This window comes from Perca flavescens, chromosome 8 (genome assembly GCF_004354835.1).
Source record: "Perca flavescens isolate YP-PL-M2 chromosome 8, PFLA_1.0, whole genome shotgun sequence".
NCBI classification, from domain to species: Eukaryota; Metazoa; Chordata; class Actinopteri; order Perciformes; family Percidae; genus Perca; species Perca flavescens.
The window spans coordinates 30,475,783-30,503,617 of record NC_041338.1 but is presented as its reverse complement, the minus strand read 5'-3'; the positions used below and the strand labels follow the sequence as shown (position 1 = coordinate 30,503,617).

Genomic DNA, 27,835 nt, shown 5'->3' with positions numbered 1-27,835 from the left:
ATTTTTTTTCTGAACTTGTCAGATTGTTTGTCTCTTTCCCTCTCATGTCTCCTTTTCTTGTCTTTCTCTCTGTCAGTCTTTCTGTCTTTCGTTATCCATTTCTTACATCTCCTCTTCAACCTTGTCTTGTCGCGCTCTGCTCTTCCTCCCATCACTCCGTCTCATTTCTTCTTTTTCTTTAATGTGTTACACTTTCAGATGAACGCTTGTGTTGACACCTCTCTTTCTCTCTCCATTTCTTTCCTTATCTCCATTTAATGCCATCTACCTCCATTTGTCTCCTTTACTACCAATTCATTAACCACCCTGACCCCTCCCACTGTCCTCCTGGGACAGCTCATCATTTGAGCCTAAATTTACAGCATCAGCATGTTGTGTGGTTACAGTATTTCTTAGATGACCGTCCTCTAGGATGTATATGGAGTGTGTGAGAGAGGGTGGACTGGTTTGTGGTAGGGAGGTTCAAAGAGCATGACTAAATAGAGAGAGAGAGAGAGAGAGAGAGAGAGAGAGAGAGAGAGAGAGAGAGAGATGAACAGGACCATCCTTGACTTGCATGTGTTTGCTGAAGTCAATCAATGAAAAGATCAGAAGAAGAAGAGAAAATTAATCGACAAGCAATTTGACAATTGATTATTCGTGTTTAAGCATTTAGCAAGCATAAAGCTGCTGGTTCCAGCTTCACATACGTGATGATTTACTGCTTCCCACCGTTTTAAATAATTGTTTATTGAATATCTTAGTGTTTTGGACTGTTGGTCAGACGATACAATCAACTTAAAAGGTGTTATTTTGGGCTCTGAGGACTTGTGATAGGCTTTTTCCTCCACTGTTTTTTGACATGTGATAGATGAAACAGCTAATAAAAAAAAAATAATAGATGGATCATAAAAATAACTAGTAAATAACTAAAATGCCACAATTACGCTCAGTGGCAATGTATTTAAAATGTCCATCTCTTTCATTTTATTCCTTCAATATCCTCTCTTGGAAAGTACAGCATGGTTAACTAAAACTAGTTAAGGAAACATCATCATCATCATTGTTAAATATTTGAAAAAGCCAACAAAAAAGTTTTTTTATTATATGCAAATGGCCATTTAGAGTACTGCTCCTACCTCCATGCTCTTATTTTGCAAGCACTATACATAAAGTGATGCGTTAGATATGTTACACTTATGTTGAACATACAGTAAATCATGCAACTGCAAACATATCCAATATGACCATAACTGCTGAGAGGACCCATCCTGTGTTGTGTGTTTATATTCTGTCCTTATGAGAACAAATTGAAAGTTTACTTCTTTGGAGGGGAAATATTTTGTGAACTCAAATAATTTGACTTTAGAAAAAAGTTGTGGCTCAACAAAAATGCATGCAGTCAACTGAGCACCCTTAAAAGAAAAGAGTGTGTACAGTGTGTGTATGTGTGGTCTTGGTCTTGTGTATTTATGAGGATTTAGACCTTGTGAGGACTTTTCCGATATTTAGTTTGGTCTTCACTTAATTAAAGTGCTGTTTGAGGCTTGGTTTTAGGGTCAAGGCTACAATTAGGTTGTGTGTGTGTGTGTGTGTGTGTGTGTGTGTGTGTGTGTGTGTGTGTGTGTGTGTGTGTGTGTGTTTATGTATGTGTGTACTAACACACGTTAGCATTGTTCGGTAAGCGTGCGGTTACATGTGTTCATCACCTGACCGGTTCTTCAGACATGGTTGTTTAGGTCACACTTCAAAAAGCCTGATAGCTTGGGAGGCCCTCATCACATACACACACACACACACACACACACACACACACACACACACACACACACACTGAAAGTTCAGGGTACTTTTCCCAAACACACACCCAGACACAAGCTGTCCCACGTCTTGTGACACGGAGAAAAGAAAATGAAGAATAAAAACGAGTCTGTCTGTCCGAATAGCTAAAAAAAAAAAAAAAAAAAAAGAAGAAGAGAGAAGTGGGGGGGAGAGAGTTATAGAGTGGGACAAAATGCTCCCATTCATTGTATTCCTTTGGGAACAGTGGGACTGACTGGGGCTGCTTCACTAGCGCAAACACACAAAGATCTTCTTTTACCAAGGGGAGGGGGGAGGAGGGGGAGGAGGGGGGGTGCTGGATGAATGGACTGGGGAAGGTGGTGCTGCGGGGGCCCCCGCTCTGCTCAGCCCCTAAGAAAACACAAGGCCCCCTTCCTCTAACTGCCCACCAGACACATCGACATACACACCTAGGCACAGGGAACATGTGTACACATGCAGACACACACACTCAGAATTAATGGTCCTCTTGTGTACGGCCAGCAGGGTTAGAGGGCAATGAGTGTGTATGTGGTGTGGCTGTACGTCAATGTGTTTGAGAAGGAGTGACCTCTGGATACACGATTTGGCACGATGGAGGCCTGCAAAATACAACTGTGTTTTTTTTTTCAATTATTTGTTTTTCTGAAATAATTATCTCTTTCTCTCTAAATCAACTGCTATTGTCTACCACAATATGTATTTAAGCTAATTCTCCAATGAGCGATATGATACTGATTCAGTTTAATTTGAAAACACAAGTACGGCCAACTGTGAAGCTCTTCAACAGTTCAACTTGTGTGGTAGCTGTTTTTTTGCCACTTTCTTGCTGCTCAGTCAGTTTTGGTTCATTGCTTTGGTTCTCCAGCTGGCGTATAGACCGTATAGTCAAGTATCACTGCTCTTATATAAAACTGTAGGCAGCTGTTTTCGGCAAACAAGCTCAAACAAGGCTACCTGCTTAGCTTGAAACAGCAGAAAGATGAAGTAACGTTAAAGCAACAATATGTAACTTTTCCCGCTTCGGTCCCCCTACAGGTTGACTCATTGGAACTACAGCTGCAGCTAAAAGTTACATAGTGTTGCTTTTAACAAGTACTGAAGCAAGCATCTAGCTTTTAGTTAAACACAAGCTAAAGCATAACATGTTAGCCATAGCAACTTGATAAGCTAATGCTAAACCAAGTCTGAATTCTTTTAGTTTGTTGTCCCTTTGCCCCATAGTTGTCAGATTGTGTTTAATCTAGCTATAAGAACACAATATACCTACACATAATTACATTGTTTGTTCTTCCACCATCTCACTACTCCCATGTGAGCACATTGAAGAGGTGATTTTAGGTGAAGCACACAGGATTACTGTATGCTTATAGCATTTTTCCATAGCACACAGGTTAATACACTGGAGTGAGAGCCATTGTAAAGTCAAAAGTTAGCCATTCTCCATAGCTGGAGAGTCCAATCGACATTATGGGCCTTCCATGGCTTTCCGAGTCATTGTGTCTGAAGCTGTATATGCTGACGTAGGTGGTGCCTGTCTTTCTAACTGCCATTTGCCTGCTCCATTAGTTCTTATGCATGTGTGTGTGTGTGTGTGTGTGTGTGTGTGTGTGTGTGTGTGTGTGTGTGTGTGTGTGTGTGTGTGTGTGTGTGTGTGTGTGTGGATTATTGTGTTTGTGCCTGTTTGTCTTAACCCAGACTATTCACAACCTCACCTTTCGGCATTGCTTTATTGATAAGAAGACTAACAGTGATGAAAGAAGAAATTTACAGAGAGAAAGATACTGTAAAGTTTTTTTATTTTCTTGTATTATGACTCAAAAATAAACGTCAGATTTTTCTTGACTATAAATGACTGCGTTTGAAACTCATTTCGCTGTCACGCACTGTAAATTCTGTGTCAAAAACTTAAGAGTATGAATGTTGGTTAAAACCATATCTGTACCTTAATTAGTCCCAATGTAAACACCTATAACAGTGGGCTAATGGTGTTTCAACAGGGGACAGCATATTCTACATATGGAACAGGCTGCTGACTACATCATCCGCAGAAGAAGATAATACAAGATCAAATTAAAAAGTAAAAACAATCGTAAAACAACAAGAACTCAAAGACAGAATAGGAGGAGGGCAGGCGAAGGAGGAGAGAGAGGAGTTATAAACGAAGAACAGAGAGAGGGAGGAGGAGGAGAAGGAGGAGTGCGGCTTTGCAGTCATTAATTAGCCTGTTAGCTAGGGCCTGGGCGGTGCGGTTAGGGCCTGTGCCTTTGTGGGCCCGAAGGAAATGGGCCACATATGAGAGCCATTATAGGAACTGACTTAACAAAGACACATGCCTGTCAGCCACCAGGCTGGGCTGGGCCACTCTGCCTATGGCACACAAAGGGCCCACCACCCCTGTGTGTAAGCATGAGCGTGTGGCTATATGTGTTTTTGCATGTGTGTATGTGTGTTTTTGTATGTATGTGATCAGGGAAATGTACATGTGTGCATTTATGCAGTAATATCAGCTGACTGTACTTTAAGTTAATATCAGATGCCTGTTTATGTGTAAGTACATATATGTGTGTGAGTTTGCATGCATGTATGTACATTTTATGTATAAATATCAGCTGTTCAGTGTGTTTCTTCACATGTTTGGGTGTGCATGTGTGTCTTTGTGTGTGTGTGTGTGTGTGTGTGTGTAACCATATCTATCAGAATGGGGCCTTCGGAAGCGTTTCTTTAACCCATGGACATCCCCCGCTGACACTCCACACCATTTAAAACCACATGACAGGAAACCTGGGTTACTTTGAACTACAGCATGCCCCCCCCCACACACACACAATCTACGACATCACACCACACTGACAAACACACTGACACCATCCACGGACAAAGGAGAAAGAAGGAACGATGAGAGGCAGAACTGGAAAAAAAGGACGGAAAACAGCTCCCCACTGGGATTTTATTGTCTCCGTTCATAAATCAGAAACAGATAAGACTGTATAATAAGTCATACAATTTATGCTAATTAATCACTGAAAGTCAGTTAACTTTATTTGCCGTGATGATGCAACAGCTGGCATGTGTACGCTGAACACATCAAGGAGTTGCTAATGTTTCACTTATCTAGCAAAAACATTTCTTGGGGTTCTTATTTTATCCATCTGGACAACATTTAGTTTTTCAAATTAAGATATAAACAACAACCGGCACCTCTAAAAAGTGGCTTTACCACACTAAGGCCTATTCTTTTCAGCTGAAACAGTAGCATTTGGTCAGCTCCTCAGAGTATTGGCCTGAGAGGAGCTCAGGTCTGGATTTGATAAGTGGAAACAGACCCGTGCAGCGCTGCCTGTGTGTTTAAAGCCAACACACATCCGACACAGTGTAAACAGCCCGTACTCCAGTGAATAAGCCTTGGAGCTTAGCCATAATAATTATAAACCTCTGTACAGTAGATAGACCATATGCTTCTTACTAAACTGGGTTTGTTCACCAAGAAATGCCATTGTTTTAAAAAATAACGACTTTTGTGCATTCATTTCTGTACCTTCACTAAACAGCTGATTTAAGTAATCCTGCCCATTTTGATTTAAATTCAACACAGAAAAGAAGTGTGGAAAAACAGATTGGAATATGTGGAGTATGTTTCACCTGAATTTGCAGCAGATGCTTTTAAAGTTCTACATGATAACACGCTGCTCTCAAGAGCTATTTTCTGCATGTCCTTCATCCTCAAAACCAACCACGACACAGTATCCATGCTTCACAGCGTGGAAGAGGATCCGAGTAGGAGCTGGTTTTTATGGTCTCGCTCTCCCCTGGGGCTCGGAGGCCTAATGAAGTCCGATCCGAGCTTTATTAAGATCCAGGGGTGGGGACTCGTAAAAAAAAAAAAAAAGAAAAAGAAGAGAGAATAAAAAACAGGCTCTCGTTAACTAGATCACACCTCCGGAGCACAGGGAGATCCAAAGCTCAGGACCAATGGGGGGTAAAAACGGGGGGGGGGGGCTAAACCAGTCACAGCGGAACGTAGATTGCAATTGTCTCACAAGCTGATTTAATTCAGCAGCAATCCAACCACTTACAAAAAAAATAAAAAAAATAAATACAAGCTGGTTAACTTCCCACATGGCTATCAGCTGCAGTGCGTAAATTTACCAGAATTTGGCTCGCACCTGGTGGGAATTTCTTGGTGAGTTTGTATGTATACACAGTAGCCTACAGTGCACACAGATCATAAGTCTCAGTGCATCAGGCGGTACGATGTAACAGATGTAGGAATGAGAGAGGGAAGAAGAAAAGGAAACAAATAGAATCCGGGATAAATAAGAAGTGTGAATGAAACAGCAAGTGATATATTTTATCTGCGTGTTGTCTGCATTTTTTATTTTTTTTTGCAATTCATTGTTATGTGCTCGATTTATGAAAGCTGCAGTATTTACACGGTACAAGAAACAGCAGAGGCATAATGTGAGCTGAGAGGAACATAAAAGGTCTGATTGAAACAGACAGAGAGAGGAGTGCATGTCGGAGTGAAGAGAGGAAACATGTTGATAAATAGACAAGCGGAGAAAGAGAGAGTAGGAGGAAGCCTAGAGGACGCTGGGATATCGATCGCTGACTGATCAATGCAACAGTAAATGATCTGGCCATAACCAGGGCAATTACTGGGTCACCGTGTGTGTGTGTGTGTGTGTGTGTGTGTGTGTGTGTGTGTGTGTGTGTGTGTGTGTGTGTATCCGTTTATGTGTGTAAAGAAAAAGTCACAACCTCTCATGTTATTGTTGTTTTCCAATCAAACAGGACTCAATGTGTGTGTGTGTGTGTGTGTGTGTGTGTGTGTGTGTGTGTGTGTGTGTGTGTGTGTGTGTGTGTGTGTGTGAGTGTGTGTGAGAGAGAGAGAGAGTTGGTAGTTGAGAACTAACCTGGATCTGTTGTTGGAGAATGTTTATCTTGTGCTGCTGCTGCAGGAGCTGCTGCTGTTGTCTGGCAATCTGGGCACACACACACACACACACACACACACACACACACACACACACACACACACAAAGAGATAGAGAGAAAATGTTAATGAAACTATAATTTCTTCCATAATTTTGAGAAGATGAAGAATACGATGAAGTTTTGTTTAGCTTTGAAAATCTGATCTGAAATGTTTGTGTTTCTTTTCTTTAATGGGAGAAAATCTGCTTTACTATATCAATTTAAAAAAATATATTATTTTAAGAAAGGGTGCATGCACACTGTATCGCATTACGTTGTTTTATTGACCACATCAATGATGTTTATGGAGTATGGAGGGTGTATTCCAAAATCTGAACATAAAATCAATGAGAAATGCTCTCAAATTGCAAGAATGTGCTTTTGAATAAAGATAGGAATAAAACTCCATATGGTGAACAGCATATGATTGTTGCAAGAAACCACTTTTGGATGAACAGGAACATAAAATCTGAGGGGGAAAAAAAATCAATGTCGAATCATTCTGCTGGTAAAACAAATTGGTAAAACGCAAACAATGAGCGTGAGAGAATGAGAAATACCAGAAGAGAATGCACGTGAGCTAAAAAAAAAAAAAATTGCCAAAAAGATTCAACAACACTGAAAAATGAGTCTGACGTTTGGTGCTGCAGGTTAATGGCCGTGCTGCACTTTTCAGAGTGGAGAGTTTCTGAACAAATCTCTTAACTGACACAGAATCTGTGAGATTGACATGTTTACTAGGCCAACCAACAACACCCAGCATGCCTCTGGAACCCCCCACACACCCATCAACGCTCATCTTCCTGTGTTGTTTTGATGTAAGATTGTCTAATAAAAAACATCTGAAGTCAAATGTTACGGGGACGAGTCTAAGCGAGTGAGCGACAGCTGGGACCGGCCAGTCGCGTGAGGGTAAAGTCCTTAAAGGGGCAGCACGTCAACTATTTGATCCCGCCCACTCTGTGCCGAAAAAGTAAAGCAGCTAGCTCTCTTTTTTTTTCTTGAGGAGTCGTTTAGTATATTTATTCTGAAATGTAATTACAGGCTGCTGAATGGGAGGCGGCGCCCCATTTGCACACATGTCATATTTCATTAAAGGCAGATTTCTCAGGGTTTGTCTGTAGGGCATTATCCTATCAAGTCTCAACAGCCAAATGACTGGCTGATATTGGAATCTGTCTTTCTTTTCACTCTCTCCATCTCTCTTTGTAAAGCTGTGAAAGGTGGAATGTGTTGTGATGGGAGGTGTGGACTTGTCCAAACAGAGCCTGTCGTGTGTCGACCTACAGTAACGTGTCGGCAAACAGCGAAAACAAAGAGCAGCTCACCTAAACACCTCTCTGCTTAGGCTCTCTCGCTCTCTCTCTCTTTCTCTGTCACACATTCATTTTTCTACGTCTGACACCTGAAGACGTGCATCAGCATCTGTAACTTTTTTCGACAGCGTTTGAACCCACACACAACAAACACACACTAACACACATTCGAAGAATTTATTTTTTTATTTTTTTACTTGACAACTTTGGTTCCAACTTATCGTGAAAGTTTTGGCTGTCATTACTTTCAGTTATCATGATATTTCAACTGTCCATCTAAACTAATGGAGGTAGTGTGACAAAACTAAGGGGTTACAAAATGTGTAGAAAACAGGTTCACAATTCTGGTTTCTTTAACAGGCCTTTCTTTAACCTTTATAGGCCTAAACAATTTACAAAAAAAGGGAACATCACTCTTCAAATGAACTGCTCACCCCTTACAGACATGCAGTCTATGAAGAGAGTTCCTAAGAAGGCATTGCAATTAAGGGATTCGTTTTTTCAAAATAAATTTGCCAGATGTTTATACAACCGATGGTCTGACTGCACATGTTCTTCACCCTGTTGGCCTTGCATCCCCAAATCTCAGCAATCAAGTTAGTGACAAAAATGTTATAATACCTCAAAGGACTGAGGGAATTATGAACTATTACAGTAACACCAACAACAGCACGCTCCCCACAACACATCCGGACCCTCCCTACCTGCTCCTGCTGCTGCCTGGCCAGCTCCATCTGTTGTCTCTGCTTCTCCAGCTGTGAGGCGGCCATCTTTTTCTGCTCATCATGGGCCGAGAGGAGCTGCTCCCTCAGACTGATCAGCTGACCAATCATGGTAGAAAGCTGGTGCTCCTTCTCCTCCAGTGACTCCGGTGTACCTGGACAAGTTTAAGAAAAGAAGGGGTTATAATTTAGTGTTGAAAACCGGAAAAGGTCTGTTCACACTGGATGTTTGTTTAAAAGAAAAGATACATGATACAGTAAATAGTTAGTGGTAGAAGATGATGGTCTATAGCCAGAGATAGATGTGTAATTTCCTGTGATGCTCATTGGCTAGAGAATGGTAGTAACCATAGAAATAGAATGAGAGTAGAACGTATCAACATAGCAGGAAGGTCAGAGCGGTGGCCATTTTTATGCTTACCGTTGCCATTGCAAAGAACTATGACTTATAGCAGGCTAACTTCTGCATAATGTTCCATATGCACCGACTTGCAGCAAGTCACAGACTCACTGAGTTGAGGTTTTGCAAAACACGAGTGGTGGAGTAGTACGAAGCATGGAGAGGCTTCTTTTTGTGCAATGTCTATTGCCTTACTGCTAAAAAGGAATTGAGGATTGCTGGATTTAATTGCTTCAACAAGAGACAGACAAAAGGAAAACGCCAGCTTAGTGTGCACCGTAGGCCGAAACAGAGTTCTCAAGCTAGTGAGTGTGACACACTTTACGGCCCTGATGTGTGTTCTCACCATAACAACCAGTCCCTCCAGAAAAACGCAATTATGCGATCGCACAATTCAATGCATAATCAGCCAAAGTCCGCAGATTTATGCGGGGGCCGCACTTTCACCGCATAAATTGTTGATTTACACGCAAAATATGCGGGGCTTGCATGATTTCATAGTACCCGCATTTTCGTTGCAAAAAAGTCACATATATCTTAGCAGATAGTTGAAAAATGTTGCGTTTACTTCACACAAGAGCAGCCATTTTCCCCTGTTGCCATGGGAACGTTATGAAGTGACGTTATGAAGTGAAGTTATGAAGTGAAGTTATGAAGTGACGTTATGAAGTGACGTTATGAAGTGACGTTATGAAGTGACGTTATGAAGTGACGTTATAAAGTGACGTTATGAAGTGAAGTTATGAAGTGACGTTATGAAGTGACGTTATGAAGTGACGTTATGAAGTGACGTTATGAAGTGACGTTATGAAGTGACGTTATGAAGTGACGTGAACATCATCGAAAAGCAGGGTGTTGGGGGAATCACTTTTTTTTCTCTTTTTCATCAAACCGCTCAAGCCCACCTAAATATCATCTCAGCTCCCTAATAAAAATTATAATTTTAAAAAACTTTTTTTTTATATCAATTTTGGTGCTTCAAGTGAGAGTTTGCAAACTCGTCTGTTAGTGACAGAGGACAAACCATTACAGGTTCAAAGGACTTGAAACAGGTTTAATATCCTGCTATGCACCTGTAACCCAGTAGTAGTAGTATGTTCCCTGTGTACAGCAGTAGTAGTAGTATGTTCCCTGTGTACAGCAGTAGTAGTAGTATGTTCCCTGTGTACAGCAGTAGTAGTAGTATGTTCCCTGTGTACAGCATTAGTAACCCAGTCAAGAACAGAAACGTAGCGTTGGCCAATCAGAGGTGGTTGTGCCAGACTCCCGCCTTTTGCTGAGTCTCTATGTAATCTGTCAGAGGGAGAGCAGGAGTCCGGTTGGAAAGTTTACCATTGGTAATCCCCAAAGAAGAAGTTGGTAATTTCATGGCACAGATAAGAACCCAAATTGAAACGTAACCAACTAAAATTGCTGAATGTTAGAAAATTGTGTCAAATCGGTCATTATCACTGTGACTTATAAAGTGTCAGGTTTAGTTCCATCATAGTGTTAATAGTATAAAAAAACCTTGTTCAGTACCTAGCTCAGAGATTATCGGCTAATGAATTTACTGATTTAGCTGATTTAACTGATTTAAGACTTTTGCATGCACTGTATGCGTGTCACATTCTCATTAGGGGCTGAGCACCCCCCCGCCCCCCCTAAATGTCTGATCCTGGAATCGCCCCTTCTTCGAGCTATACTCTCAATTAAAGGCCATAAAAAAATCTTTGTGTGTTCAACATGCTACTTCCTGAAGAGAGCAATGACTGAAACAAGTTTTCTTTTTTGGCTTTAAGTAACCAAACCAAAGCAACTTTAACAAATGCCTCCAAAAACCATCCCCAAATTCCCATAACTCATCTGGCTTACATCTTCCTACTTATTATCTTCTGTCTTGTCTCTACATGCTATCAGTTTTTATCACTTAGTGTCTGCACATAAGAACAATAAAATCACTTTGAGTAAACGGTTGAAAATAAGTAGCTGTCACAGGCTTTTGTCAGGTTTATGATGTAGACATTCTTGGGAGGTTTTAGTCAATATACTTTACTTTTTCATCAGGATCGTCTCACATCATTTCACTATCACTGTCACTGCAAAGTATTCATACTGTAACTGCATACTGTGCAGTTATTTTCTATGTCAAATTTGAAACGCCCTCCATACTACCTATGTCTTAACTCGTTTTAAAAACCTTCCCCACCAATTTTTATATGATCAGTCCCTTCCGCACTAAAGTTCTTGTAACTACTAACTCTACTCTAAGCTTTGGGAGGGTGTCATCTGCAAAGTGCTTCACTGGGATGAACTAACACGTGGAGGTTCACACTATCTCCCAAGAGAGTTGCTAATACAGCAACGAAGAAGATGACCCCTCACCGGCTTCCCACCAATGAACCCATGAGTCAAGCCTGGGGTGTCTGCAGGTTGGGAGGACTTGCGCACCTCTTACTTTACGTAGAGACATTTGTAATTACTGATTACTAATTGAGATAAGAAAGAAAAGTTGAGTCATCTGTCAGAGATGTCAGGGAAATTATCATTTATAGCTAAATGACAGTTAGATTTGGCACAAAAAAAGCTTTGCACTTTGAGGGAGCTCTCAAAGAATCTGATTAGCAACAAGGATTCTGCTAAGAGGAATTAAATACATCCATGAATATTACATCTTAGTTAAAGTAACAATACCAAAAAATGAATAAAAGGTGGGAGGGGGGGATAATGGAGGGAGCTGCAGCAGAAAACAATGTGGCATGAGCGCATCAGCAGGGTAACAGCGGTTATAGTAGCCACACTGTGTACATGCATTATTCTGATTGGACGTGACTAGTCAGCTGCTAGCCACGCAGCCGGTGAATAAGCCATCGATTGTGTAGCACGAACAACTGACGACAATCAGCAAAACGTTTAAAAAAATTACTTAACTCTTTAAAAACCTTTCTGCTTGTGACTGGAAAATAAAACCATGTCAAATTATTTTTGTCTGTGTTGCATTTCAACTATATAACAGGCCAATCAGGGCCTAGACCAAAAGGCCATGTTGTTTTTGTAGCACCAGCAGGTGGAGGGGTAAATTTCAGCCAAATATGTCTGCACACTCTCAAAACTCATTTTACGTTGAATTCATGTTGAGTAAAGGAAGGTTAAAACATTTCTCCAGCAACATCCCTTAAGCACAACGGGGAATTTAGTTCAACTACACTATAGGAAGCACAACACTGCCTGACCCTGGAGCTACTGTTGTTATATGTGTTTGCGTGATTATTCTTGTTTAGTGAATGCGTATCGCTCATGACCAACATGACAACAAGTTCTTCCTTTTCTGTGACAGTATGTGTTTTCTTTATTGTATGAATGGGTACAAACACACATGCCGGTTCATCTTGGTGTTTTTGTGTGTGTGTGTGTGTGTGTGTGTGTGTGTGTGTGTGTGTGTGTGTGTGTAAGGTCTTGACCTGGGGCCATGTAGGGAGACTGCAGGGGTGGCCCCAACACTACCTGCATACTAACAGAGTCTCTATTGTAGTCCTGTCAGGCCCCTATTGTACCCCAGACTGACCCCCCACCCACACACACACACACACACACACACACACACACACACACACACACACACACACACACACACACACACACACACACACACACACACACACACACACACACACACACATAAATTACCCCTCAGCACCCTGTATCAAAGGCAACATTCTCCTCTTCTTGTCTTTCTTTTAACATGCTTTCATTCTTTCTTCATTTGGTTTTCCCCTAACGACCTCCCCATCAGTAACTTTATTTCCAAGTCCAGATTCACCCTCCTCCTCTCCTCTCCTCTCCTCTCCTCTCCTCTCCTCCTCCCTCCTCTCCTCTCCTCTCCTCTCCCTCTTCCTTTTATTAATTTAGTTTAGTTTTCTTTGTCTTGTTTTTTTTTTGATCCAATAAAGGGACTTTGAAAACCTCTCCGTTTCTCTTCTTGTCTCCTCTCTTTTGGTTACTCCCTTAGTCCTCTTCTTTTCTCTCCTCTACTCTCATGATTCCTCCTATCCTCTCATCACTGGCTTCTTGTTTCTTCTCTTTGTTTTCCTCTCGTCACCTCTCTTCTCTCCTTTCCTTTGGTTTCTTTACATTATTTTCCTCTCTAGTTATCTCTCTTTTTTCGCTCTTCTCCTCTTCCTGTTCTCATCACCTCCACCGTACGACTCATCTCCTCCTCCTCTTTACCTGCTCATCTGTCTTTTTCTCCTCCCCCCCCCCCCCCCCTTTTCTCACCAGCTCTCTCAATCACCTCTCTGCCATCTCCCCCCTTCTCCTCCCTTCACCACCTCCTCTCTCGTCCTCTCTGCTCTTATTGCCACTCTAATCCTCCCTTCTTCACCCCTCCCTAAGTTTTTTTGACCAATTTAGTCTTGCAACACTGATGGAAACTTTATAACGCTGTCATGTCTTAACACACACACACACACACACACACACACAAACAAACAAACAGATTTATTCCTATTCCCCTACATTCCTTGCAGTGAAGTAAATCCTATATTGTGTAATCGCAACAACTGCATGTTACAGCTCCATGATTCATCCTTGTGGATTACGGGTTGTGCATTCCAAACGTGACATCTTGCGTTCCTTCAACGCTTCTGGCATCAATAATCATCTCAGACCTTTTCCGTATTCCATCCATCAGGATTTTTCCCGACACCTGCTGAGGGCACTAGCCAAAACACAAAGCCATAAAGTGTTTTCACACTCTGGTCAGATAATCTGTCTCTGAACCAAAACTGAAGCATGATGCCAAAGCTGTTACTACCACATGAGGTGTTTGTTAGTTACAATGTTTGGATTCATGGCACTCAAATCCATCTTTTTTTATATTGTAACACATTTTAGTAATATCACAAAGTAATAAAAGAGCATTGCTACAGTATGTACTTAGAAAATGCAAATAAACGTCAATGTCAGTAATCCAGATTTGTCCTAAACCTCCCACCAACCCATGCATGCATACAATTGGACGTTGTGTATTTTTTATAAACTTGTATTTTGTTGCATTAATTTTAATTGATTGGATTTTACTTTCCTTTATTTCTCTTTAGTTGTACTTGTGCGTCTGCAAATGAAAACCATGTATCTCCAAAATGCGTACTTTTCATGATTTTGAGAAAAGAAAATTTGTCACAATACAGGACTTATTTGGCTTAAGATGTAAGTAGAATTTGACCAGTCCATCAAGAAACACTTCATCTTTACATTGATCTGAAAATTAAAACTGACCCAATTTGGAGATCAATGTTTTTTCTTCGGACAGCAATATTGTTTATTGCATTACCTTATTTATCTTTTTATTTTTATTTTTAACTGTATGCCTGTTTGCATACAGTATGTTAATGTGTGAGTCATTTCACAGTTAAAATGTAATTATAACTATATATCATTTTATTATAATTATATGTAGACTACATGGAGTCACACAATATATGACAAAATCGTGAATGAGCCCCTTCCCCCTACACACACATGCCATGATACAAACATTCAAACACATACAAACCATCGCATATTCCACATTATCACACCTCATAATGGCCCAGACTCTTTGGCCTTCTGCCAAACCATCAAACCATGTTTCATCTGTGCGCCAAACTCCCAGCATTCCTCTGGATGACTAAACCTTCACCTCAGTGTCACCACACAACAAACACACTGACACTTGACTTCCCATCAGCCCACAGGCCCCAAGACAAACACGGTCACTACATTTTCAAATGTTTTGTCAAAACAAGTGAGTGTCGTGATCTACCCGGGGCAGCTGGGTACAAAGATATCACATCTAATCTGCACACATTCAGGTTTACTGTAAACAGCGTACTTCTCCATGAAGTCAGCAGCATATGTATAAACATAAAAAGTTGCAATGGGTAAGATGCCTGATTTAAGGGACTCTTGAATGTCAGTGTGATTATTGTTGCCAGATGTGCCAGCTTCTGCACCTGACAGTATAATCAGACATTTTCTACCCATCTGTTGCTTTTTGACTTTGTATGTAAAAAAAAAAAAAGAAAGAAAGTAAAATGGAAAAAAAAAAAAGTAAAAGCAAGACATTCAATAATGCACAAATGTGTTAAAAAGTTGCATGCTTGGCTGCGGTGGAAAACTTTCATCAAGGGGCGTGACAGTAATAGCTGCTGGAAAATGAATCAAAACATCTGCACACTTATCTCTATTGTAAACACATAATATGTTATCTAAGTTTTTGGTAACACAGTTTGAAGTGGAGATAAGTGTGTGTGATGTTTTCATAATTTGTATTTGCTGATTTGCTCTTCCGGTTTTATTTCAGTTACTTTATCTTTGTTTGGTATCAGTAGATGCATCACTGCCGTATTGCTGCAACCTACCCTTTTATGTCTCCACCTGAAAGAATGAAATGAATTCATGAACATGTAAATGCATATAAGCTAGGAGGCAGCCATGAACTTTCATGATTTCCTAGAGTTGCTGGTACTCTTTTAATTATGCATCCTCTTGACAATATTTGCAAAACGCTAGCTGATGCACTAGTTTTTTTTTTCCAGCTCACCGCACAGTGGGTTGCAGTTAAGAGTGAAGTCACTCTGGTCACATTCCCAGTTGTGTGTGTGTGCAGTGAGGCACATTGTAGTTTAAATACTTACAAACCTTACCCTGCATAAGTCAAGATTAAAAAAATAAAATAATCAACAACTTATATATGCTATACATTACAAGCATGTTGAATTGCATTCGTGAGCGCTACTGAACGTTCCGAGTAAAAAAAAAAAAAAGAAGAAAGAAGAAGTCATCGGTTTTCTTTACTCTGAAAATAACTGCGACTGAACAAATACGTTCAGGTTGTTGTGAGGAGACACAGATCAACAGTTGTGTTTGAGTATTTAGGTCAGCTAGACGGGGACTCAGAAATAAAAGACTCAGACGCTTGAATTCAATCAGAGCGTTTCTTTGGTCAGAACGCAGCTGGACGAACAGAGACATCTGTGTGTGTGTGTGTGTGTGTGTGTGTGTGTGCGTGTGTGTGTGTGTGTGTGTGTGTGTGTGTGTGTGTGTGTGTGTGTGATCCTTTATGTGCATGCATTTAATGGTTTAGTGCTATATTTACGCATTTTATTAGTGTCTTCAACTAACACACAAGAAATTGATATACTGCACATTCCAACTTTATGGACTGTATAGGACAAGCATGCTGCTGTCTTGGTTCTGGTTGCCTCCACTGGACCTCTGAGATCATACCAGAGTTTTCTTACACACAAGTTAAAGCAACACCAAAGCACTTTTCCTCTTCGGTCTCCCTACTGGAAGCGGAATTGTGCATTACCGCTGTCGTAGTAGTTTCTTATGTCTCATTCGAACAACAGATGCGCTACCCGATCTGGCAAACTTGCATTGTGCGGTTATAGCCGACAGAGGGCCGCAAAGCGAATGCCGTTCACCCTGTTATGAGTTGATCAACCACTGAAATGATTTTATAAACATTATTTTAAGGTACAAAATAATCTTTGGTGTTGCTTTAAAGAATAAGTAATGTCATTCTAACTTTTAACTATCAGCAACATTGAATTTCATGCATTGAATAAAAGATGCTTGACCCCAAGATTTACCACAATAAAAAAGTACAGTATCTTGCATCTTACTAGCCATTCAAATATGATCCTTAAATGTTAGCTATTAATGTTGTCAGTTAAAAGTTCTCTGTTTAGTGGGTCTCTGTTTTATTTGTCTTGTGAACGGGAACGCGCATATATGTTTAAGCACGCAGACAAAGCAATACACGGTCTTGCTAATGGTGTCACACTGTTCCACTGGTGGATATACAAAGTGCAGGACTGTGACACAAGAATCCAGGATTTGCACCCAGACTCTCATCTGTGTTTAGGTTTAGGCAACAAAAGCATTTTGGTAAAGATTAGGGAAGGGTGAAGGGTTTTAGCTAAATGTTAATAACATTTTTGGATTGACTGCAGATACTTTTTCTGTACCAGATTAGATTAGAGAATTTTCTGTATTAAACCAGACCCTGATCTTTTCCTAATCTTAACCAAGTGCCAATGTTCTGTACTACAATTACTAATTATCTGTGAAAAATGTAGTCAGTAACCTAATCACAAAGTATCACAATATTAAAGTATTGTTTGGATTACCTCAATACCAAGTACGGGCATGACTTGCACTGACGGCGATGTTGTTCCCCTTTCCTGCTTTAAATACAAAAGATAATGGCAACGTTTTTTTCACCTTAGAGGCCAGAGAATTGGCAACTGTTACCTATAGTTTCACTCACAGAGTGCCGTTGTGTGAGACTTGTGAAGTGTTTTAATGGGTGCGCATGGTAGTAATATATATCATTCTTTATTTGTAAAATGTATTTTAAATTTGTAAATCTTGCTAATAATCCCCATTTTTACTAAATGTAGCAGTAATCCAATTATGTCTTTTTTTTCTGTAACTTTAACGGAATACAGTTACCTTTTTTGTATCCTAATTACCGTATTGACCCGAATAATAGTATTATAGTATTCTATTTTTACATTAATTAACAACATTTTCTCATTATGTCAATAGAAAATGTAATCCAGCAGGCATTTCATTTCCCTCAACACATATTTGCTGTTGCAAATTAAACTTAAACTTAAAGTTCTACACATGCTTCACCCGTAAAACTGGTGTGTTAAGTTACTAAGATATACTGTTTGTAAAGGTAGACATACAGACCACAGGTGGCGTTCTGGTCTGCCACTCCCTGTGCAGTGTGCTTCCTGAGGGGCTTACCTGAGGGCAGCAAGGGCCCTTAATAACATTTCTCCCCCTTTAAAGCGGCATATGTCTTTGTTGCCTTTTCCCCTTGGATTTGATCAGACTTGAGAGAAGACCTGATAAAGTATGCTGAGTGTTTTTTCTTTTCTTTATAAATTCTGCTATGATGATGAGCTGAGAGATTTTATTTTCAGAGAGGGAACAAATAACAGGACGTCTGCTAGTGGTGGAAATAAAAGATTCAAAACGTGAGCTATGAGAAGTGAGATAATGCTATGAACCACAAAACAAACAAAAAAGGCAAATACTGAATGGCCTTGAACAGCTTATTCAATTTGTTTCTCATTTTCAGTTCACAGTATAACCCAAAAAGAGGACTTTTTTTAAATCTTAAAGTCCATGTCTTCATTTAAAATACATAGAAATATAACAGAAAAAGAAAGAAAGTTTAGTGGGAAGAGTAAGCCAGCACTTGACCTTAATATTGATCAGGTATCCTACTTCTCGGTAAAGAGAAGACAGTCAAGTGGAAATTATATGAGTGACTTTCAAACGAAAGAAATGTCTTATGAAGTGGATTTTCAACTTAATAGTTTAATAACCTCTTACAAAAACATGTTTCTGTATCTATCTGCCGCCCTAATGCAGGCTGTCTCTAGATGAGTGATCAGGTAACAGACAGCAAGTGATGTGAAAGGTGTTTAATTATGATTATATACATGTAGTTTCCATGTATACATTTGTGTGTGTGTGTGTGTGTGTGTGTGTGTGTGTGTGTGTGTGTGTGTGTGTGTGTGCGCAGATGGAGGGTGTAAATATGAGGAGAGAGAGAAGGAGAGAAGGAGAGAGAGAGAGAGAGAGAGAGAGAGAGAGAGAGAGAGAGAGAGAGTCAGATCTCTACCCTGTTGTGAAAGTCAATGTCGGTGCTGTTCTGCTTTAGAAGGCTCTCCGTCGTCCCTTTTTTCCACTCTCCACAGAGGAAATGCTTGCCATTTCAACAGGCGTCGATCCCAAACGCTTTCTCTCACTGAGAGGAGCTCGACCGCGGAGCCGTTAGCAACTAATCTTACGGCACACAAACGCAATTGGCTGTAACTCAGGGGGGGGGGGACGGAAAGCATTCCTCTACGTAAATGTTCTCCAAAGTTACCCGTTTTATACCAGCATCTATTATTTCCCTTTTATTCAATTAGTGGGTGCAAATCACTGAAGACAATGTTGTAACACTTCAGAATTTAAGAAATTCTCGTTCTCTTTACTTATACTTATAAAGTCGTGACATTTCAGTCCAAGCAGTAAGGTTAGAGGGATATCAAACAGACATTTCTATCACTTACTAGCTAGTGAGCATCATGGGACATTTTGATCCAACTCTTATTCAAAATATACAATCAGAAATGAAGAGCGTAAGACAGGAAATATGATCATTTGTGGTCAAATTGTTAAAAATGCCTCCTTTGCTCTCCCTCCTGCTGCAGCCGCTGGATGTTTTTTAACATAGGACGGCCCCACAATGCTGCTATTTTCACTTTTTGAATACCAGAGCAGGTCGAGAATACATTTGCCTTGGTGCGATTTATAGCTTCATGAACGTGCAGCCTCTCCTTTCATACACACCCTTTAATCAAAGTTACAATTATAACGTGTACTGTCTAAACTGGCCTTCACTGGTCGACAGGTAGGCCTGCTGACCACTTACTCTTTTGCTCTCATGTGCAGAAACACGCTGAAAGTATACACACGGAGGAGAGAATTACAGCATGTTTGACCGTTTCTTACCCTTAAATTTCTTTTTTTGGCAAAATGGTGTCCTTTTCTTGTGCACATGCCATTTGCTTGTTTTATAAGAACATTCCCCAGATCGCGTAGGATCTGCAGGTTTCAGAAATGTACGACTTATTGTTATGAAGAAAAAGAAAAAGAATTTCATTTTTCTTTCTTGCTCTTTCTTTTTCTTACAAACCTCCCCTTCCCTCTGACAGCCTTCCTAGAGCATGTATTGTTGCGCCACCTGTTGCAGAAGGCCACAGCGAAGCACAAAGAGAGTTTGTCTGCATCCAGTAAACCTTGGCATCTCATCCCACATCTTGCGGGTGTGAAAGTGGATAAAGATTGAGTTGTGGTTGTACATGTGGATGCCGGCCTCGGTGTGGATGCTCTTACCTCTGACTTCCCCCAGCAGTTCGTTGGCGTTCAGGCGGTCAACGTGCTCCTTCCAATCTTTGGAGAGGAGCCTCTCCATGCAAGTCGGTTCTACAAAAAGACAGAAAAGAATCACCTTCACTTTTGATGTTTGTTAAACAGCTTACCACACACAGACTCAATAAGAATTTCATAGCGAAAGACGTCTATGAATTTTCAACCAAAAAAGGCAAAAAAGTAGTGCTGTCAGTTAAACGCGTTCTTAACGGCGTTAACGCAAACCCATTTTATCGCGAGATTAACGTTCTTTTTGGCCTAGCAAACTTTGTAGTTTTTTTCACATGCTGTTGCAACGACTAGTAACGTTAGAAAAACTACAACACCACACCGGATCTAGCTAGACCGGAAAACACACACTTGTTTGGGCTTGCGAGCCGGCCAAAGAGTAGCAGGTTAACGTTACGTTTTGAGTGGGTGGCGAGCGTGAGATGCCGAAATGGATGGCAATAAGATTCTGAATGGAAAGTTTACTTTTAAAAAGTTGCCAAATGGTTCCATTGAGAAGACCAAAGTGATCTGTGTGTTTAGTCGTTGTGAACTGAGCTATCATCGCAGCACGTCCAGTCTGAAATACCACTTGATGGCCGAGCACACAGCTGATGTGAATTCGCCGCCCCCTCGTCAAAGCCAGGCGACAACAGCACAAAGCAAGCCGATCCACTTTCCAATGTTGATAAGAGCATTAAAATGAGAAAAAATAATGGGACAAAAAGAAATCAAGGGACATTTAGAATAGATAAAAATGTGTGATTAATTGTGAGTTAACTATGACATTAATGCAATTAATCGCAATTAAATATTTGAATTGTTTGACAGCACTACAAACAAGTTCTAGGTTGTATTTTCAAAAACAATGCATGTACCACCTGATTAGATCAAAACGTTTGGTAAGTTCACTAAAGAAGCCTGAGGAAATTTAGGGTTGCCCACAAACAAACTGTGATGTTTGTTTCCTTTTAATATGTTTATGTTTTTGTATGCACCATCCACCAAGGCAAATTCCTTGTAAGGGTTACTTACTTGGCAATAAAACCTTTTCTGATTCTTATTCGGACACATCAAGAAAAGAAAAGAAGCGAAAAGAAGAGACAGAGGGAAAAGAACCCATCTCTATGAATTGTTAAATAAAAAAAAAAAAAGAAAGGAATAGGACAAGGAATCATTTCAAAAAATAAAATAAAAAATGCAGCAGCCATCCAGCTGAGCAGTTGAGAATGTCTGCATTGTTCTGGTCTTATTTGTGGCTGTCCTCTCTCTCACAATGTGTCTCATAGCCTCAGGATAATCGACATCAGAGACACATGGTCCCATAAGATTAATAAGGTCTCACTTGTTCAATTGGTGTCCTGCTGTGAACTTTACTTAAACAATGAGAACTTTTTAATTCTTCATCAGGCGGATAGCAGAGAGAGAGAGAGAGAGAGAGAGAGAGAGAGAGAGAGAGAGAGAGAGAGAGAGAGAGAGAGAGAGAGAGAAAGATATCTGCACATGTGCAAGCATGAGTGTTTGGGTGTGACTTTCCCATAAAAGAAAGACAGAAATGTACAAACTCAAGGATGGATGCTGTCAGGTATCAGTGGGGGAATGTACGAGACGATTTTGTCTGACTTAGTCTGAAGTAAATAGCTCAATAAAATGTTGTCAAATTAGCCTTTATTTTTCATTTCCTAAAAAACGATTTTGGACATATAACAGTTTCACCCGACAGCGACCATATTATCATTAAAATACCCATCTGTTTATAAAGTGGTCACAATCATTTCAATCTCAACCAGCTACAACATTCAAATTCTGCTTAAATTTACACAGTATGTCAGTAATAACAGTCACATAAAAATATAACAATGACAGGATTCCGCTGGGTAATGAGTAATAATAATTTTTTCACCACACAATACCTGTGTGAGTGTGTCTGCATGTGAAACTGCTTCCTTGTACATACTGTACATGTCCACACACTCCTTAAACAGCCCAGGGTTTGTGTGTATACTCTGGTGGTTTTCGTGCCAGCGGAGGCGCCACAGATGGTGTCACGGTCACGCAGGGCCTCATGCCGAAGCCTCAGTCACCAAGGAAGTCAAAAAGAACCCACACACACACACACACACACACGCACACACACGAAAAGGACACATTCTTGGGCGCTGTGTGGAAAACATGCGCCTAAGGGCTTGCCTGATTTAGAATGGTTAAGTCAGACAATAGCTTATTTGTGGTGCCTTTATCCTGACAAAAGGCGCTATAGGCATTCGTATGGGCCTATTGTGAATGGCTTAATGTTTATGCGTATGGGCCCATTGTGTGGTCAAGAGATGCCGTCCGCAGGCCGAGCATAACTTCCTTGTTGAGTCCATTAAAGCCTTGCATGTTTACAGTCGGATTATGATTGCCGTAAATAAGCTAATGCAGCCGTCCAGATCACATGGGATCAACGTAAACGGGGGGGGGGCAATGTCAGCGAGGGAGGGAGGGTAGTTTTTAAGTTGTAAGAAACAACTTAAAAACTACAGTAATAATGGTGATTTCCCAAAAAAACAGTGGGTATTTCCAGACAGATGGTCCACATAGCAGCAAAATAAGGTAATTACAATGTCCCCACCCTCAGGACAATGGAATCCACCCAATTTTTCATAGATTTATTGGACAAGTGGCTCCACTGGATATGTATTTGTGTACATTTGGTTCAACGGGTGATATTTACAGCCAGTAAAGGGGGAAGCTGGAGCATGGGGTCAGGATGAGAAGCTTTTTTTTTTTTCTCATCCCAAGACCTAAAGGCGCCGATGTGTTCTTGTTTAGCAGGCCTCTTATAAAACAAAATTAGGGAGCACAATTTATGGGAGCACTTAGAGAGGAAGATACAACCTGTAACTCCAAGATACATCTGCATAAGTCAACTTTGTGTGTACTCTGATACACAATTTATACCCCCCGTACCGATAAACAGATCAGACGCAGAGACATAGAGAGTGGGGGATGGGAGGGATGAGGTGTAAGTGGGGAGGAAAAGAGAAAGAGAACAAGAACAGAGGAATAAAAGAGGATAAGAGGGAGATGTTTTACCCTAGATGGCTTTCTGTCTGTCCCCGCGACCGAGTCGGGGATCAAGTACTATTTAGATTGGAGGGTGGATAAAAATTCCTCTCTGTCCGAACACCAACTCCTTTATCAAGTGGAGGAGAAATGCGGAAGATGGATGGTTTAAGGAAGAAGAGGGAGAGGGAGGATGAATGGGGTGAGGAGAGAAGGGTAGATGAAAAGAAAAAACTGGGAGAGACATAGGAGAAGAGGGAAGTAGGACAGACGACTTGAGTTGAAGGTGAGTTCATGCGCAAGATGCAGAAGACGCTTGATTCATCTTCTGTAAGTAGAGAGAGTTGTATGAGCTTGAATGGAAGGATGATAGAGAGAGATTCGAAATGGCAGGGAAATAAGAAAATGAAGAGGAAAGAGGAGAGCTACTTTAGAATTAGTAAGGACAAAATGAGAAAGCCCATGCCAAACCCTATACTGTATACTGTAAATGATATTGGATGCCGATGATAAAAGTGTTTGAACTGTTGTATTGGGCTTGATACTTTATCTAACCCTTGGCCCTGACATCAGAGTTTCTAATTGGTTGTAAATACACCAGCGGGGAAAGACAGGGAGGAAAGACAGAGAAAAGGGACGAGTGAGCAATAAAATTAAGTAAAGGAGAGAGAGAAGGAAAGTGAAGGAGATAAGAAGTGGATAAAGAGAGAGAGAGAGAAAGAGAGAGAGAGAGAGTCGAAGTAAATCAATGCCAAGGCAGCCAGTGAGCTGGCGAGTGTTTCAGGTAAACACAGTTTTATCACCTGTCCCCACGCCAACCTGCCAAGAGACAGTGTTTTGGGTGTATTACACGAGCCACAGGCAACCCACTGTTTGTGTGTATGTGTGTGTGTGTGTGTGTGTGTGTATGTCAGGCAAGCATCAACACTCCCAAACAGCCATTGCCAAGAACAACACAGTGTGCCACAGGCTTCCACTCGGACTGAGTCTCCCTCTTTTTCCCTCCTTCTGTCTTTTACTCTCTCTCTGTTTCCATGTATTAAAAAGTTTTTTCATGGAACGAACTTGTGTAATGTCCTTAATAGAGCACAGAGGGAGTATATTCTCACGTTTTGTTTTAAATGAACTCAACTTAGAAACAGTCTAAACAGTGGTGGTATACAGTATAAGTAGTATAGGTAACGAGATTTACGTTCTGGCCACAACTTTACTTATCTTAACTTCATTTTTGAGAAATCATGAAATTTTCTGCCAGTTTGGTATCGCTGATGGCTTTAAATAATACAATAAACTTGAGCGTGCAAGTCAGAGTTGTAGCAAATTCAAAACACTTTATCATTTGTCACCATAACTGCCAAATTCATCCGCAATTGACTCAGACTCTGAAAGTTAACGTTGTAAATTGCTGAATGTTTTCTCAACTAACTGCAAGTGTAATCTCTGGCTTCCACTAGCTGTTAGCAATGCACCAAACAGATTTTAAGCTAGCTGACGGAATGTTTTTCAACCATCTTTTTCTAGATGAAATGGGAGTTGGGAGTTCAATAAATAGTTTAGGAAATGTGTTTATTTGGTTGGCAAGAGTTAAATGTGAAGATTAATACCACTGTCATGTTTTCACACTAAATATGAAGCTACAGAGCCAGCAGGCGATTAGCTTAGCATAAAGGCTGGATGCAAGGGGAAACAGCTAGCTTAGCTCTTGCTAAAGTAAAAAAAGACATCTGCCTACTAGCACCTCTAAAGCTAACTAATTAACACATTCTATTTTGGTGGTTTAATCCACACATAAACCATAATGTAAACTACAATTTGTGGTTTTACGGGAACTTACATGCTAGAACTATTTCTTGGCCAGTGACTTCCTGGAGTTTTCCTGGCTGCAACCTCACAGTGATGACAAGACTCCAGAAAGTCATTGAGCCCAGAAAGTGTATTCCCCAAAATGTCGAACTATTCCTTACGTTTTTTTAAACATGCTTGTATCTTTGACTTGTTATCAAAGAACTCGATACGTCTATGCAGCTGCCCAGTTTTTTTAACTGACGATTCAACAGCAAGTCGAATGTCCATCCAAGCCTCGGAAGTTCTCCAGCTGTCTGTCATTTAATGTTTACTTATTGAATCTCATTGAACAGCATCTGAGAAATGTCTAGACATGTCAAGAAAATGTCATCACACCCTCTGTGAAATATCACACATGTTGTTTCTTTTCTTCAAGTCTCCATAGTGGTTGTATGGTCATTAGCTAGATATATGTTTCTGTGTTTGACTTCAGGGGAAAGTGTGAAATTTGACCATAATTTAGAACAGTAAGAATTCTTGAGAGAAACTTTCCATTTGTTTTCTGACATGCAGTGGGTCTACATTTGAGAAGCCAGTTTGTTTGCTTTATAGAAGTAGATTTAATTCACATTTTATTTTTGATGACATTTCAAAAGTTCCCTTCAAATTCACTTGACATTTAGATGGAAACATAGCATCTCTTTTACTCGCTCAATCTCTCTCTCACACACACACACACACACACACACACACAAAATGTACAGTTGCCAAAGCTCAGGAACTCTTACTGTAAGTCTGCAGTCAAAACGCCAAGGTAAAGAGAAAAAAACATTAATCTGAAAAATTAGTTAATGTTAAAAATAACAAAGGTCTATGTTTTAGTGGGTGCCTGATGTTTGTGTAACACACCCACAGCTGAAAAAAACATTTTGTGTCTTAACGTCACTACTGAATGTGTGTAAATGGAAGCTGACAGCTACACTTTGCACTTCCAAATTTATGTCAGTGGTGTGACTTCAGCTGCAGACCCCACAGCATCAGAGAGAGAGGAAAGAAAGAATAGGATCGAGAGCAACTGAAAAGACAGAAAGTATAATAAGACAGAAACCAACAGGAAGGAAGACAGCGATATTACAGTAAAGAAAAAGAGGTAGTGAGGCAGACCGACAGAAACAGACAGATAGGAAGAAAGATACCGAGAGATAGAGGGAGAGCGGCTGACAGAGTGAATACAGCAAGAGAGGCACAGAGAGAGCAGCTGTCCTAACAGCTGGCCAGCAGGATTGATGTCTCAGTGAAATAAAACTCAACATATGTCCAAACATGAGGAGACAGACCAGCCAAGAGGAGGAAAAAGATACACAAACGCACGCACGCACACACGCACGCACACACGCACACGCACACACGCACAGACACGCACACACACACACACACACACACACACACACACACACAGATATGAGAACACTGGTGCACTCTGAAGCACTTGAACATACATGCACACCACACACGCTGATTAAAGAATGCCAGCACACTGCTAAGATGTTTAATTGCACACACACACACACACACACACACACACACACACACACACACACACACACACACACACACACACACACACAGATATGAGAACACTGGTGCACTCTGAAGCACTTGAACATACATGCACACCACACACGCTGATTAAAGAATGCCAGCACACTGCTAAGACGTTTAATTGCACACACAAACACACACACACACACACACACACACACACACACACTTTCAATGGCCTATCACTGCTCCCTCAGTATTGTAAAATCATTAAACTGCAGAGTGGTTAGCCTGGCTGCGTGTTAGCACGGTGTACATTTCAAACACACTATTTTCATCCGTCAGATGACACCCAGACTCTCTTGTCACAGAACATGGCCTGAGAAAGCAGGGGAGCTGGGGGGGGTTTGAGGGATAGTAGCCCTGTGTAACCCTCTTCTCATACATCATCCCCTTCACACAATTACACACACACACACACACACACACACACACACACACACACACACACACACAGTGATATGCCCAACCTACTCCAACAGAGCAGGCCACCTGTAGGAGCCATATGTTGGCTTTGCGTGCACTGCAACCACAACTTTGATGGTAAACTGATGCTCTAATCCAGTTTGATTTATGATGAGTGCAACCATAGGATACATTTTAATTCTTCAATTTAAGTTTTTTTAAATAGATGCAGCAAAATTTGTGAATTAAGACTATGTAGTAAAAAGTGATAGAAGTGGGCTGCAACAAACAACGTTTTTTTTATTATCAATTACCCTGCCAAATTTTTCCTTGGTAACTCGGTTCGACAGGTTGGTGAAAAATGCCCATTATAATTTTGCGAAACCACAATACTACATATTTTAAAATCGCTTGTTTTGTCCAGCTAACAGTTGAAAACTCAAAGATATTCAGTTCACTGTCATGGAAGACTAAGAGAATTATTCAAATTGGAGAAGCTGAAAACTGTTCAAAAATGACTTATTTTTTCAAGAGCATGCTGGAGTGAGTTAATGCAACTAAGGTTGCATTTTTACCTCCTTGTCCTGACGAAAACTGTGACGCAAAAGCAGCCTGTAGATCATCTGAAAGCATCATTTCAGTTGATATGACATCTACAAAATGTCAGTACTTTGTTTTTATTTGTTGAGTGACCAGAGATGGACCTGAAGCTGAAGCTTAGGGAACTGAGCAAAGGTAAAGCGGTGCTTTAACACATGTTAATTTATAATGCCTTCTACAGCAACAACTCATCTATAGTTTTGTCACAATAAAATATTCCTTCA

At 40.6% G+C, this 27,835-nt stretch overlaps 1 protein-coding gene across 7 annotated transcripts in view; it reads right to left on the bottom strand.

The window, feature by feature from the left end:
• Positions 1 to 27,835, bottom strand: part of LOC114559752 (transcription factor SOX-6) — a 112,897-nt gene that overhangs the window by 31,927 nt on the left and 53,135 nt on the right. For all 7 annotated transcript variants that reach the window (XM_028584602.1, XM_028584601.1, XM_028584600.1 and 4 more), the window contains 3 exons: positions 20,148 to 20,237; positions 8,798 to 8,970; positions 6,717 to 6,785 (listed from right to left, as the gene is read on the bottom strand). In XM_028584602.1, coding sequence (XP_028440403.1) covers positions 6,717 to 6,785; positions 8,798 to 8,970; positions 20,148 to 20,237 — 332 coding nt within the window. The remainder of the gene's footprint in view (positions 1 to 6,716; positions 6,786 to 8,797; positions 8,971 to 20,147; positions 20,238 to 27,835) is intronic.